Consider the following 15,026-nt stretch of genomic DNA (forward strand, 5'->3'; position numbering starts at 1 on the left):
AAATGACCATTTCTTTATGAACTCAGTGTACTAATTTGAAAAGACAGTGATGTTTTCAGCTGTCCTTCCCATATGCAGCAGGGAATTCCCAGTCTTTCTGTTAGTTGATATATATTTATCTATATATCCCAGCTGAGTGGCTGAAGGGAGATGTATGTAATCATTTCTGAGTTGAAACTGGGGTTGAGGCTACAGGTCACATCCATTTCAGCCAGCCTGCCCAGGCAATTGGTGGCTAGGGAATAGCCTGCCTCCTTCCCACTCCAGCAGATCATTATTGCGAAACATTCCAGTACAAGTCAAGATGATTCAGAATGCTATATTTAGCCTTCAAATAATAAAAAAACCCTTGAAGTCGGCACACAATAGTCTCTCAGGAACAGACACGTAACTTCTAAGAAATCAGATGTATATGCATGTAACGATTTTGTAAGACAGCCGGAGTATTTCATTTCTGGATGGTTAAGATATCTGAAGAATGACTGGAAGGCTTCATTCACAAATTCTCGTGGCTTTGCTGATACAGAGTATTACAGACGCACATACACGTATGCCTGCTCCCAGACTGGTCCTGGGTCCCTGGTCCATCCCCACCTTAAGTTCCACATCCAAGAATGATGCACTAAAGATGTTTTTTCACTACTGACTCTGCAAATTGGAAGCCAGACCCCCGCCAAAGTCTAATTAGGGTGGTTGTGGTGACCATTGTGGTTTTGCTTGTCTTCAGGAAGCTAGGATGTGGCTGACAAATTAGCTTAGAAGAATAGAGGCTGCCAAATGCAGAGAATGGACCGTATGACTAGTTTTACAAGGAGGCCACTGGGATAATCAAGGGTAAGATATGGAGATTTTCATTTGGAGCTGAACAGGAGCTATGGAGAAGGAGAAAGTCTGGGAATAGGAAGGAGCGTGATAACTGTACATGAACTGAGACACGTGAGGAACCACAGAGCCCACCATACCTCACTAAGTCGAGGATGAAATGTCAGCAAGGGTACAGGCCAATGAAGGAAAGGGACAAGGGTCTGAAGTCCCACGATCTACCCTTGCAGTATCCATGGAGAGCAGGAAACCGGAGTGCCATCTTGCGTTTACTTCGTGCCACAGTTCCTCCTGAATTACCTCACAGGGTGGCTACAGGGTCCATGGGGTACAGGGACAGGGCAGGTGGCCTCCCACTGTCCTCTCACCCATGATGCCTTCATGCAGAAATAACACTAAGACACCTGTAGTGCTAGGCCACAAATACGCAGAAACATGATGAATCTGTCACCACCTCAGAGATGGTTAGGAGGTGACCAGACATGCCGATGAAGATCCATTCCTTGTAGCTTCTGACTAAGATGTAAATAAAGGGGTTGATGTTGCTTTTGACAGAGCTGGCAGGACAAATACATCGGTGGGTTAAACCAAAGTAGGTCACAGGCTAGAGAAAGTTCTGAGCAGTGACTGGAACAGTGAAGAAGAGGGAAAAGTACTTACATGAAAATCTTCCCAGCCAACAGCACTCAGAACAATGTCAGACCTCAGAGAACAAGATGATGCTGGAAAGGACCATGAGTGGAGCAAAAATGAGGAAACTGAGAACATACATGGGGATTAAGGCCAGTCGTCAGCCTTTCAGCATGTCAGAAGCACATGGGAAATGCACTAGTCCTACGAAAGAGCAGGAGAGAGCCCGGAGCAAGGCATGGCCAGTGGCATCAGCTACAAGAAGGACAGGAGACAGACAAGCACCTCTCATTGCCAAGGGAGCTACAGACCCATGCTATGTGACCACAAAGAGCAGCTCAAATGACCTCTCAATGCCGGAAGTGTTACTGTCTTAAGAACACACCAGAAAAATGATGAGGAAATCAGCATGGAAGGGGAGGAAGCCAGAGATGGCAACAGCCACATTCAGGGTCCCAGTGGTGAAGGAATTCCTTCTAACATGGCATCTGTGAAACCACACAGTGATCCCATTTTCCACCAGTCCACGCTGGCACATTAGCCATCTCCAACAGAGCATGCATGAGAAATATCCGAACGATATAGGCAAAGAGCAGGAGAAAAAAAGGGGGAAGGCAGTTTGGGACATAACAACACTTTGGACTGTGGAAGGGAGAAGTAAAAAAAACAATAAAATATGGTAACAGCCCGGGGAGGGGACTCTAAAAGGGCTCTTGTCTGTCCTTCCATCCTCCCCTGCCTGACTTGGCCTTCCAGTTTGTTATGCAAGACCAGAATCATGGCAAGAGCTGATTTGTAGGCCATGTGTCTGAGCAGGTAGGATCAGCGGGCAAAACTGAGCCTTGGGCTAGCATGGCACTGCAGGCGTAGCTCTGTCTGTCTTGTCATGGCTTGTTATTAAGGAATGTTATATTGCTGCTGTGAATTGAGCTGAAGCAAGAAATATTCTGGATCTGAGACGCTCCTGATAGTGTGGAGCAATGACAAAAGGATCCTGGAAAGACCAACCACAGCTATACGTCCCCAGCTTTGCATTTAATGTGTTTAAATTTCATGAATGTGGAATATCCAAAACCACAGCTGATGAGATAGGCCTGTCGTTCCCACCAACATTTCTATGATTCAGTTGATCTATGGCTTGTAGGCCTAATGGCAAGAACTCGTCCCATCTAAATTTAGGCTCAAGTTGGAAAGGAATACAAATTTGGAGTGCAGATCCCCTCCGCATTCAATGCAAAGAGAATAGTTCCTTCTCAGGGAAGGAGAGTGTCTTGCTGCTCAGAAGAGCTGTCAGTCGGTGCTTCATTTTGTGCCTTGACTACAGAAGGAAACAAGGGTCTGAATTTAATCTGGATCCATAAATGGACATTTCATTTCAATAGTCAAAGGGTGGGGAGAAAAGTTTTGGCTGCTAAGTCATGAGGAGCTTTTCTCCACGGTCTCCCAGCTCCATTTCTAGGAGATATGGGAAGAGCAACACTCTCATGGAGCCCTCAATGAATGGCCCCGGGACACTGCTTTCCCCCAGCATCTATCCCCTTCCTGCTTCTGCTCTGCATCCTTCACTCCCTGCCCATCCTTTCTCACACTAAGTCACAAAGACGACATGCTAGTGCTATCTTGGCTCCCCTGACCCCTCCCAGAGCCTCAGGCCTGTCACATCCCCAAATAGACCATCCCACTCCCAGCATGTGACTAGAGGCCCCATCTGCACACAGCCAGGACTGGGGTAGCTCTTACAGATCCTGTTGCGGCCAACCAGCTGGAGGGATGGGAAGTTCCCCCATAAGGATAAGGATGGACATACCCAGCTTGGGAGCAAGTGCCCAGACAGAGAAGGGAAAGCTCTGTCAGGCTTTCCCATTCTTCTCCCACCACCTCCCAAACCATCACTCTGAAGGGTCACCTCCCCACCCGTCCTTTTGCCTCTGTGTCCTCAGCCCTCACTGCTTCCCCCATCACCCAGGACCCTGGACATGTCTTGGTAGCCCGCCGGGGGTCCCGCTTTTCCAGCACGGGAAGCAGGCGAGAGGCTGCACAGCTCAGCCCCCAGCATCTTGGAGTCACTAACTCAATTTTCTCTGATCACAGCCGAGAGCCCAGATCACATAACACCCAGCCCAGCCTTCCTGGGAATGGAGCTGAACCACACGTACCTGCCACCTGCACAGCCCACGCTAGCGGACGATGAAGATTACAAATGTGCGATAGATATCTCTGATATGGCCCTGGATGGTGCCACGCTGCTCATCTGCCCGTGCGGGCCCCATGAGGAGGTGGTCTGGTGACTGGGACAGAAGTAGGGAAAACAAAGTGTATCTTTGCGCTTGATCATAATCAAGGAATGTTTGACCTTTTCAGTGTTTATCAGTCCAGCAACTAAGTCAATTTAAAGATGTTTCCATCTCCAAACAGAAGAAAACTTGCTTCTCTCAGTGAGGATGGGTATACCTCCTATAATTAATAGTCATCATGTTTAATAGATTATTAACGTGTGAAGTCAATGTCTGAATATGTAATACAATATGTGTGTGTGTGTGTGTGTGTGTGTGTGTGTGTGTATACATATATGCATGTAAATTTGTATATTTATAAAATGTGATATTTGGAGTGCAACAAGAAGCTAAGGTGTAGAAATGCTTACCATAGTAAATTGAATGTTAAAAGATATCTTGCTTTTAAGTGCAGGTTTACAACACTGCAATTAGAAAGACTGCGCTGTTTGGAAAGTGTGCTATAAGGAATATTTTTAAAGGATTGTATATAAATTGATAGGTAGGAAATAGCACATGATCAAAACCAGAGGTTCTTGAATTGTGAAGATACACTGATAATCAAAATATTACATGTGTGCATAAGATTTAAAAGTTCCTTTGTTATATAGGAGCTATTCAGATAATTTTAGAAACGTGCAGCAATAGTATTAGAAAAAAAGGTATTGCAAACAGCAGGGCCATACATGCTCAAGTCCACACACTCCCTCAGGGTACCTAACCTCCATATTTCCTGTAGTAACCTCAGTCCCTCTGAGGCTTGCACCAAGCATCAAGATTGCTGAGTTATCGAACTAGATGGAACTTTCTGAATAATTTGCTCAAAGGATGTCACCAAAGCGCAAATCAGCCTGCAAGATATATCTCCAAAGACCTTCACCTGCAGCCACCAGGTGATTCTGACTTAATAAATTGGACTTAAACATCATTCATCCTCTTTCTAATCAGCCTATAACTTTGTATGTGGGATCCAACTCTGTGCATACACTGTATGTGCACACACCATGGTTAACCTTCATTTTAATACAGAAAGTGACTGATAATATGTGATTTTGTAATATAACCTACATTGAAGAAAGTGATTTTAATGATACAAAATCCTTAGAAGTTACTCTGATTTTACAGAAATCGTTGAAACCGGAATTATTTGACGAGATAAATCTGGTGCCTTTAGGGGTAAGTTTTACGCATTTACAAGATGTTTTAGAATACCCTAAGGCTACTGCAGCAATTAAACAGGTAGTCTGGCTACCAGGACAGAAATTAACAGTACATCACAGTAACAAAGATATCACAAGCTGCTAAGGTAATAGAAGAGGCAAGGCACTACTCATGATTGGGAATCCTTCCTAGGAAGGTCTTTCTACAGCTACATGCACTTTGAACCTAGATTTACATGCCACAGTTGTCATTTTTGTCATCATAATGATGATGTTACTGGGGCAAATCAGACTGGCTATAAAATTAAGGCCTTGGCAAACGGAATAGTGGCTATACAGTGAAGTGAAAAGCTGCAGGCCACCCACAGACCTGTCCAGGTTATCGTGAGGCGAGGCCAGTTAGGGGAGGGTGAATGCCTCCAAGAAGACCCATTGCTCAGTCCTCATCCATAGGAGGGTTTGCAGCATCTTTGCTGAACTCAGTACCAACTGCGCATGGTATGTGGACTACCAGAAGGGTGGAATTGAGCAAAAATAACTGTTAGCATACCCAGGAATGAGAAGGAGGAAACTCCCACCAACAACATCATACTCCTGGTGAAGAACGGGGAATGCTTACAGTTCATCCTAACAGCACGTTGGAAGGGTGAATGTAACACCAGAGAAAGGGGTGGATGCTAGAAAGCTGGTGTGTAATAATTGTAATTATATTATTAAGGGGAATTATCAATAATTAATCTGGAATATAAGCGTTAGTATAATTGTAACCTGAGACTGAAAGTAATTGTTTGTTGTACTTTGATTATACTGTTAAAACATCAGTTAGACTAACAACAAATGCTAATCCTCGACTCTGCTTTGAACATGTGTTCCCTTGTAGCTATAGGAGATTTTAATGACAACCCCCACACACTCTTCTCAGAAGGGGAGTTGCTTCTGAGAAGCACACAGCCACTCCTCTGATAGCTCATTACAGAAGTTTTTGTGCTGGAGGGTTCTTCAAGGGGCGCGTAATATTCACTCTGAGATATCAGATGCTATGGGGCTGGGAAGTCCTGCAAAGGACAGAAAGAGGAATGAAGCATCACAGAAACCTGTCAAGTAGGGGAGAAATGGGAAGATGATACAAGCAAACAATTAGCAAGATAGTCATTGCAGCTAGTAGAGTGTTTTTAATCAGAAGTGCACTAGGAGCCCTTCACAAAATTCTGCTTGCAGCAGCTCTGGCAACAACCACTTCCTTTGTGGCAAAAAAAACAATATAAGTAGAAACAAGGAAGCAGAGCTCTGACGTAGCCCATAGTTATAAAACCATTCTCTTCTCCCTTACGACCCACACTGCGATTCTGGAAAGCTGGTGTGCACACTGTGGAGAGGGCTTACCGGGGACAAGACAAGGAGAAGATCAAGAATAATAATATTGGGGATCTCCTGGCACCCTGGGGAGCACATTCTTCCTCACTTACCTCTCCTGGAAGATTGGAATCGGGACATGGATTCGAAGGGAGCGTGAGATGCGGAGACGCTAACGCTGATCTGCCCAAGCCCAGCTAGTAAGAAAGCCCTTCTCTGCTGATTCACCAAAGCTAACGGTTAAGTGCCATGTTTTTCTTCATCCCTATCTCACTTTTCTTTCCTCTAGCTTCCACTGCCAATAATTAAATCCCTCCCACGCACTCCTGGCAACTTGCAGTGCTCTTTCCTTATGTTCTTTCACCCTGCCTTGCTCTTCTTCACCCTGCTCCGAGAATCGGTCCATCCCATCATATACGTCTCTCCCATCCCCACGATACCTATAGCTTCTGTCCCCTGGACATGTCTTGGTTGCCCGCCAGGGGTCCTGCTTTTCCAGCACGGGGAGGAGGCGAGAGGCTGCACAGCTCAGCCCCCAGCATCTTGGAGTCACTAACTCAATTTTCTCTGATCACAGCCGAGAGCCCAGATCACGCCACCCAGCCCAGCCTTCCTGGGAATGGAGCTGGACCACACGTACCTGCCGCCTGCACAGCCCACAATAGCGGACGATGAAGATTACAAATGTGCGATAGATATCTCTGATATGGCCCTGGATGGTGCCACGCTGCTCATCTGCTCATGCGGGCTGGTGGGGAATGGGGCTGTCCTCTGGGTCCTTGGCTTCTGCATCCGCAGGAATCCCATCACCGTCTACATCCTCAACCTGGCCTTTGCAGACTTCACCTTCCTCCTCTCCATGCTCACCTCAGCCCTGTTAAATATCCTGGAGAACATCTCCTGCTCCCCTTCAGAGTTCCTGATCTACCTGAGGCCACTTTGGCTGCTGTCTTTCTGTGCCTACAACATGGGCTTATATCTCCTGACAGCCATTAGCGTTGAGAGGTGTGCGTCCATCCTGTGTACCAACAGCCACCACTGCCGCTGCACCAAGCGCTTGTCACGCATCAGGTGTGCCCTGCTCTGGACTCTTTCCATCTCTGTAGTTGCTGCAGTGACTTTTCTCTGCCTGTTTCGCCAACATGAGCATTGCCAGCTGGCTCTCATCTCCATGTATGTCCTCAATTTCCTCATCTTTGCCCCAGCCATGGTCATTTCCAATGTGATCCTCTTCATTAAGATCCTATGTGGCTCCCAGCATCATCAACCCAAGAAGCTCTACATCGTTATCTTCCTCACAGTCCTCTTCTTTCTCATCTTTGCCATTCCCCTCAGCATCTGGAACTTCCTACAGCAGTTTAACTATGTTGTTGGCCAGTCCCAGATTTTTTTCTTGCTAGCCTGTATCAACAGCAGCATCAACCCGTTTATCTACTTCCTGGTGGGGAGCTGCAGGAGGCATTGCTCCTTGGTCTCTTTGAAGGTCGCCTTCCAGAGGGTCTTTGAGGAGTTGGGAGATAACACAGCATGCAGTGAGGATACTACAATGGACACACTAGCCCCAGCCTGTTAAAGTCTTTCCACTGTTCTGCTTCATGCCTCTGGACAAAGGATGAGGGTTTTCTTAGGTAACAGGATTAAATAAATTTGTCTGTATTAATTTTCCTAAAGTCACCCACCCACAGTGTAATTCTATTCCCTGGAGGAAACCTGGGCTGAGCTATGTAGAAGGTCAATACGGGGAAACAAGCTCTACGGGGAGAAAGTGTGTTGGTGCACAGCTTTTCTGCACCCCCATCAGCCCACACCAATTCCAAATGTACTATTTCCCCCCTAACAGAAACATGCCGCAGAGGACCATGTTCCCATCTCACACACCGTCAAGTAGCACAGCTTCTGCTGACTGGGGTGGGCATCGCATTTGGGAAACGCTGACCCATATTCAGACTCGGGGGTAAACCATAGTCAATGTCCTAAGCTCTTCTCTCCTGTCTCACCTCCAACCCCACACAGGTTGTCCCAAATTCTGCTCCCCTCCTATTTCTAGAAGTGCTGACTGGGGAGGTTGGAGGGGTCATCACCCCCCCAACAACACTCTGCTGATGCCCCTCAGCCCTCCCATCGCATGGATACTCCTTTCCTGTATCTCACTGCTGCTTGATATCAATAAACAGCATTGCACACCCCTGAACTGCCTTCGATTTGTGTCCAAGCACTTGCCAGATATCTGGAGCTTGTTCTGGGTTATGCTTTGAGGTTCAGGGTCCTGGTGGAAGGAAGGAGAAATATATACATTGCTTTCATTGTCCATAGCAAAAATATTGCTAACTTCCTTCAGATGTGACTGCCCTGCTTCACGCTGAATTTGGGGAGGCAGGAGAGGGGCTAAGGAGTTAGACAATGGCTCCAGACTGTTTTACTGGTTTCACAGGAAATATTTCACCCAATTTTTCTTTTTTTTTAATTTTGCTAGACGAGTCCAAGGGTAATGGCCCTTCTTCTGAAATTCTTCCTTGATCCTGGCAGGCTGGAGTATTTCTTTTTCTCCTCTAACTGCGGGGGGGGGAATGGCAAGTGGAAGAGAGCCAGAAGTCTGCTAGCTACCCTTTCAAAACAAGAAGTACTCTGGTTACCCTTGAACCTGCCTGTAAAGTCAGCTATGAAAATCACCGCATTTCCTGAGGGAACCGCGGTACATGACATAAAGTTATGAGCCCTCACAAGCTGTGTATAAAATGTGTCAGGCCCCTTTCAGTCCTCGCTGAGGGAGAAGCGTTCTTCTCAAGAGAAGAGCAGCTTTCCTGGCCAGGTCTTTGCAGCAGCAAAGGAAGGATGAGTCCATGGTCACGGGCCTCGCCAGGACCCTCTAGGAACATGGTGCAATGTTTTATTGTCACTACAGCCTCCATCTGATAAGACTCGTGCTCCTAGGTTGTTGTCAAGCTCTAAACTGGTAGAAAAGTCTCCTGTTATAGGGAGAGCCATAGATGCCCAGGAGAGTTTTCTAAAATGATGTGGGAGAGTGGCCATTCTGCCAGACATGTAAGTCATTTAAGAGCATAAAGTTAGGTAGGGACCTCAGAAATGAACTGGCAACATTTCAGAGGAGAAAGCCCTAAAGCAAACATCCCACTGCCTGCGGACACCTCAGGTGGGGCTGCAGGGAGACTCCTTTTGCAATACCAGCTCCATGACCCACCTGTCTGCTGGGAGGGGTTGTCTACACCTCTGCCTTGGAAAACTAAACTGGGGCCCCATGTGGCCCCTAAAAATGCAGAGGAGCTGCTTGGAAGTGTCAGTAGAGAGTGGACATCCTCTTTCATACCACAGCCCGACAGGGGAGGACACTGAGACAGGAAAAGCAGAGCACTGAAGATTCATTTCCCATACTCCGAGTGGGTGCTCTGCAGCCAACAGGGACTTCTATCAAATGGAGGAAGATCCGGTGGCGTTGCTCACCGGCTGGACGCTTCATGCCACTTGACTGCAGGCCAGCACGGTAGCAATTTCAGCACCCTTTCCGGGGCAGCTGATAGAAACTGAACTCTTCCAGGAGATTCTGGTCTCTGCTGGGATCCAGAGGAGCCATGGATCCAACCTCACTTTGGTGCCTCTGCAAAGGTTGCAGTAAAGTTGGGTGGGTTGAGTTGGGGCCCCCAGGGTAGGCACAGAGCTGTTCTCAACCCTGCCCAGGACAGCTGGCATGAGGAGCAGACAGCACAGGTGTCATTCAGGGGCTTCTGGAGCTGGGCAGGGGGGTGGAAAGATATTGCCCACAGCTGGGCAGAGGTGTGTCAGATGTCCTCGGGACCAAGCGCCATCATGCCATGACTTGGTTTCCCCCACTGCTGTTTAGGGGGCAGAGGGGAGGGACGTTGCCCTTCCTCGATCTGCCATGCAGACACTCCAGAGCTGCACCGCTTACCCTCCTCACTTCCTGGCCCTCCATCACGTTCAGGGCTGGCAACTCATCAGGTCCCACTGAGTGCCAACCCCACCGCGTCCTGCATCTCTGCCACCCTCCTTGAAAGCCCCACCCCATCCTACCTCCTCCACTCTCCATGACATCCCCCCTTGTCCTGCACCCCACACCACCACCCTCCTTGAGAGCCCCACCACATCCTGCGCCCCGCTACCACCACCCTCCATGAGAGTCCTTGAGGTTCTGGTGCCATCCTGTGGCCTGCTCACCCCAAGCTGCTGCACAGGGGTTTTCAGAGGGGGGGGACGTTTCTCCCCCAGCTGGGGAAACTCCCACATTGGCTGGCAGAGGAGCCACCCACCACCCACCTCAGGTCCCCCAGGTGCTGTCTCCTTCCATTGGGCTCTCTGATTAGGTCAGTGTTGGTGGGGACAAGCAGCCTCCACCTTGTTCCCCAGAGCAGCTGCTTTCCCCAGAGGCCACAGTTCAATGCACCCAACATGATGCCAAGGAGACAGACAGCCTGGCTGACCCAGGGTGCCCCACAGCCCTCTTCATCAGTGCCTCTCCTCAGAGTGGACAGACAAGGGAACATGGAGATAAGAGCCCTGCTGTGGGCCCTGGGCAAACCAGGCACGGGGTTGCCTTGCCCCAACAAAATGTGGCTCCTGAACAAGGTGACAGGAAGGTTTAGGCTGTACCTACATGCTGGCCTGGTGCCCCTCAGCCTGCTGCACTCTGGGTTACAGGTGACGTCCCAGAGATGCTTCAGGAGGTTCTCACCCCACAGTTTTGCCGATGAGGCTGGATGGGTCCCTGGCCACACGTGGAACCCCCAGTGAACCCCCAATACCTAGTGAGCGCTTGGACACAAATAAAAGGCAGGTCAGAGATGCACAGCACTGTTTATTGATGTCAAGCAGCAGTGAGATACGGGAGATGGGTATTTGGGTGAGGGGAGGGCTGTGGGCATCAGCAGAGCACTGCAAGCGGGCAGCAGATCCCCTGCCCTACCAGTGTTTCTGGAAGTAAGAAGGAGAAGAGCAGAGCATGGGAAACCCTGGGCAGGGTTGGAGGTGGGATGGGGGAGAAGGGCTTAGGACATTGAATGCATTTTATCCCTATTCTGAACGTGGGTCTGGGATTTCCAAATGCAGCGTCCATCCTGGGAAGCAGAAGCTGAGCTGTTTGACAGCATGCAGGACAGGGACACAGTTTTCTGGGGCACATCTGTGTTCAGAGGAACAGTACCTGTGGAGCCGGTCTGGGCCAATGGGGCCATGCCGCAGAGAGGGAGCAGAGAGCCCCTCAACCACCAAATCTCAAAACACTCCTTCCCCAAGAGACTGCCTTGAGCAGCAAATGCATCGCCTCAGAAGAGGTTCACTGAAATCTCCGATTTCTTGTTTTCACACTGGAGGGCAGCAAAACCCTTTGTATTTCTCCCTGCTCTCTTCAGAGCTGGACTGCCAGAGGGAAGCAGCAGAATCCCAAACAAAACACGCCCCGTGGAGAGCTAGGTTTCTTGTGCAGAAGAGTGCGAGAGCAAACAGAAGAAAACAGCTGCTGGAAGCAGAACAGACGTTGCTGCCAGTCCAAACCTGGGACAGGGAGGCCTCCTGACGCTCCAGCTGGAGGAAGGTGAGCTGCGCTCCCTGGCACCAGAGGAACGGGCCACAATGACTCATTGCCAACTGAGCACGAAACAGGCGTAGGTAGTGCAGCCGACGTGGCCAAAGCGGTCTCTTAGCTGGAGATGGTGGTAACCACCGTTTCCTCAAAGACCCTCTGGAAGGCGACCTTCAAAGAGACCAAGGAGCAATGCCTCCTGCAGCTCCCCACCAGGAAGTAGATAAACGGGTTGATGCTGCTGTTGATACAGGCTAGCAAGAAAAAAATCTGGGACTGGTCAAAAACATAGTTAAACTGCTGTAGGAAGTTCCAGATGCTGAGGGGAACGGCAAAGATGAGAAAGAAGAGGACTGTGAGGAAGATAACGATGTAGAGCTTCTTGGGTTGATGATGCTGGGAGCCACATAGGATCTTAATGAAGAGGATCACATTGGAAATGACCATAGGTGGGGCAAAGATGAGGAAATTGAGGACATACATGGAGATGAGAGCCAGCTGGCAATGCTCATGTTGGCAAAGCAAGCAGAGAGAAGTCACTGCAGCAATTACAGAGATGGAAAGAGCCCAGAGCAGGGCACACATGACAGCTGACAAGTGCTCGGGGCGGCGGCAGCGATACCAAAGTGGACACAGGACGGACACGCACCTTTCAACGCTAATGGCTGTCAGGAGATATAAGCCCATGTTGTAGCCACGGAGGGACAGCAGCCAAAGTGGCCTCAGGTAGCTCAGGAACTCTGAAGGGAAGCAGGAGATGTTGTCCAGGATGTTTAACAGGGCTGAGGTGAGCATGAAGAGGAGGAAGGTGAAGTCTGCAAAGGCCAGGTTGAGGATGTAGACAGTGATGGGATTCCTGCGGATGCAGAAGCCAAGGACCCAGAGGACAGCCCCATTCCCCACCAGCCCGCACGGGCAGATGAGCAGCGTGACACTGTCCAGGGCCATATCAGAGATATCTATCGCACATTTGTAATCTTCATCGTCTGCTATCGTGGGCTCTGCAGGCAGCAGGTACGTGTGGTTCAGCTCCATTCCCAGGAAGGCTGGGCTGGGTGGCGTGATCTGGGCTCTCGGCTGTGATCAGAGAAAATTGAGTTAGTGACTCCAAGATGCTGGGGGCTGAGCTGTGCAGCCTCTCGCCTCCTCCCCGTGCTGCAGAGGCAGGACCCCCGGCGGGCTACCAAGACATGTCCAGGGGACAGAGGTCCTGGGTGATGGGGGAAGCAGTGAGGGCTGAGGACACAGAGGCAAAAGGACGGGTGGGGAGGTGACCAGCTGGAGTGGCTGCTTCACCACTGTTGGTCGGGGAGGTGAATGTGGAAGAGAGATTTTGGATGGGCTCCAAGATGTCCAGAGGAAGGATATGTGTGTGGGAGTGGGTGAGAGGGGCTGGGGGCTGGAGGAAACTCAGAAGAGAAAGGCAGAAAGGCTAATGCAGCTCGTTATAGCTTGAGCTTCAGTCTTGCAGTCCCCTACCTTTCCAGACAGCAGGCTGGAGCTGGTCTTCTCCCACATCTAAGCAGGGCACGCTCCCTCCCTTCGGGTCTCCTTGCTCAATCTTCTCAGATAAGGAGAAATCTGGTCTCTGAGTCCTCAGAAGATCTGGGTAGATGATCGTTTCCTGTGTCCTTCCAAATAATGCTGCTGCATGGGCGTTTCTGCAAGATCACAGGTCAGGTGGTAAGAGAGCACTGGGCAGTTTCAGATAAAGGCTACATCACTGAGCCTCTTCCCTCATCGAATTTCTGTTGGTCTTTCTGGAAAGGAAATGTTTTGTCCGAGAGAATACCCCAGAGGACAAATATTGCAGCAGTTACATCTCTTGTGAAAGAATCTTGATGCTTTTACAATTCAACCTGATATCTCATTAGACTGATAATTACCACCTTGCTAATTGTTGTATTGCACTCCAGTCTTCTCCCCCCACCCTGCTCTGGTACTGGCATCCTTCTGAGATTGTTCATTACTGTCTGCATCTGCCTTCCAGCCTCCCAGCATGTGAATCGGTGCTGTATCATATCCACATTCCTCTTGCATCAAGGAATTTGATGTTAGAACCACTGTTTCAAGTTTCTCCTAATTGGTATGGAGCCTGCAGGGAACAGCTACATGAGGCACTATGTTTGGGTGGTAGCACTTTAAGAGTGCCTTTCCCTTCCTAAAAGGCTCCCCAAGGAACTACGCGCTCTGAAAATCCTCCATGACTTGAAGACCCGCTGCAGACACGAGATGCCTGACTGTCTGCCTTTGATGTGGTGACCAGCCCTCTCCCTTTGGAGTAACAGATCCAGAGGAGGTCACAGCACCCCAAATTTCTGAAGATCAAAATAACTGTGACCAGAGCCCCATTACTGCTGTCTAAGATATTCCCCCCAAAATGGGATCACTGCTGCCCTCCAACAACTGCATGGCCTGGCTGCAGCCTTCTCCACGCAGTGTTGGGGCCAAGGGCCCTGCCATGCAGCCTGCTAGCATGGGATGGGGTGGGCTGGTCCTGTGCAGCACTGGGAAGCACGCGCTTCCACTGTCTGCAAGGAAAGGGACCTCGTGATTGCAGGCAGGAGGCCTCAGTCACGGGTCCCGGGGGGGGCGGGGGTGGATGGCAGATTGGCCTTATGGGGCTGCAGGAACCACAGCAGAGGGGGCAGCAAAGATATGGGGGGTCTGCCACCCATGGTAGGGCCTGCCTATGCCAAGGAAGGAGACTTCTGGACCTTCTGCAATCTTCCATGGCCCTGGCAGCAGGGCAATTCATCCAACAGTGACCACGGTGACAGCACCCCCCCTCTTTAGAGATCCCACAGAAGAGGGCTGGGGAAGGAGGGAGCTGGAGGGCAGGAGGAAATGGGGAGGGAGCAGGAGGGACACCAGAACGTGGAAATGTGCTGAACAGTGAAGACCGACGACGGGTTTGCGGGGAGGACATACCAAGCAAAGCGAAAGGGTAGCTCCCACCTATAGCACGCAGGGCTGCTCCTTCCTCACCTGGGGAGCTGTGGGCGCCAAGGGGTGGAAGCGGGGTGGGAGGTGGAGTAAGGGGAGCTGCGAGTGGGGGGGGGCTTGATGGGAAAAGGGGAGCTGGAAGCACCTTTGGCCAACCTTGGAGAGCCTGCGGGCAGATGTCTCTGTTCTGCTTCTCGCCCACCCCAGGCTACCTCCTCCGTCTCCATCCCCCTGGGATACAAGATCCTCCCCCATGCCCCTCCCTGCTCCTCTATACCCCCAGAAGCACCC

The 15,026-nt window shown here is 49.9% G+C and overlaps 2 protein-coding genes across 3 annotated transcripts; one reads left to right on the plus strand and one right to left on the minus strand.

Moving 5' to 3' along the window:
- The first annotated feature begins 6,171 nt into the window (after positions 1 to 6,171).
- LOC106493398 (mas-related G-protein coupled receptor member H-like) lies at positions 6,172 to 8,414 on the plus strand. Of its 2 annotated transcripts, none has more exons than XM_013953440.2 (2): positions 6,172 to 6,477; positions 6,816 to 8,414. In XM_013953440.2, the coding sequence occupies exon 2, from the start codon at positions 6,858 to 6,860 to the stop codon at positions 7,809 to 7,811; it is 954 nt and encodes a 317-aa protein (XP_013808894.2). In that variant the 5' UTR covers positions 6,172 to 6,477; positions 6,816 to 6,857; the 3' UTR covers positions 7,812 to 8,414. The 2 variants fall into 2 exon arrangements, with proteins under 2 accessions (XP_013808894.2, XP_013808896.2); XM_013953442.2 differs by having other exon boundaries at positions 6,172 to 6,438.
- Positions 8,415 to 11,800: 3,386 nt separating this feature from the next.
- LOC106493400 (mas-related G-protein coupled receptor member H-like) lies at positions 11,801 to 12,883 on the minus strand. Its single transcript, XM_013953443.2, has one exon. The coding sequence runs from the start codon at positions 12,822 to 12,824 to the stop codon at positions 11,907 to 11,909; it is 918 nt and encodes a 305-aa protein (XP_013808897.2). The 5' UTR covers positions 12,825 to 12,883; the 3' UTR covers positions 11,801 to 11,906.
- Between the last annotated feature and the right edge of the window lie 2,143 nt (positions 12,884 to 15,026).

This window comes from Apteryx mantelli, chromosome 4 (assembly GCF_036417845.1).
Source record: "Apteryx mantelli isolate bAptMan1 chromosome 4, bAptMan1.hap1, whole genome shotgun sequence".
NCBI lineage: Eukaryota > Metazoa > Chordata > Aves > Apterygiformes > Apterygidae > Apteryx > Apteryx mantelli.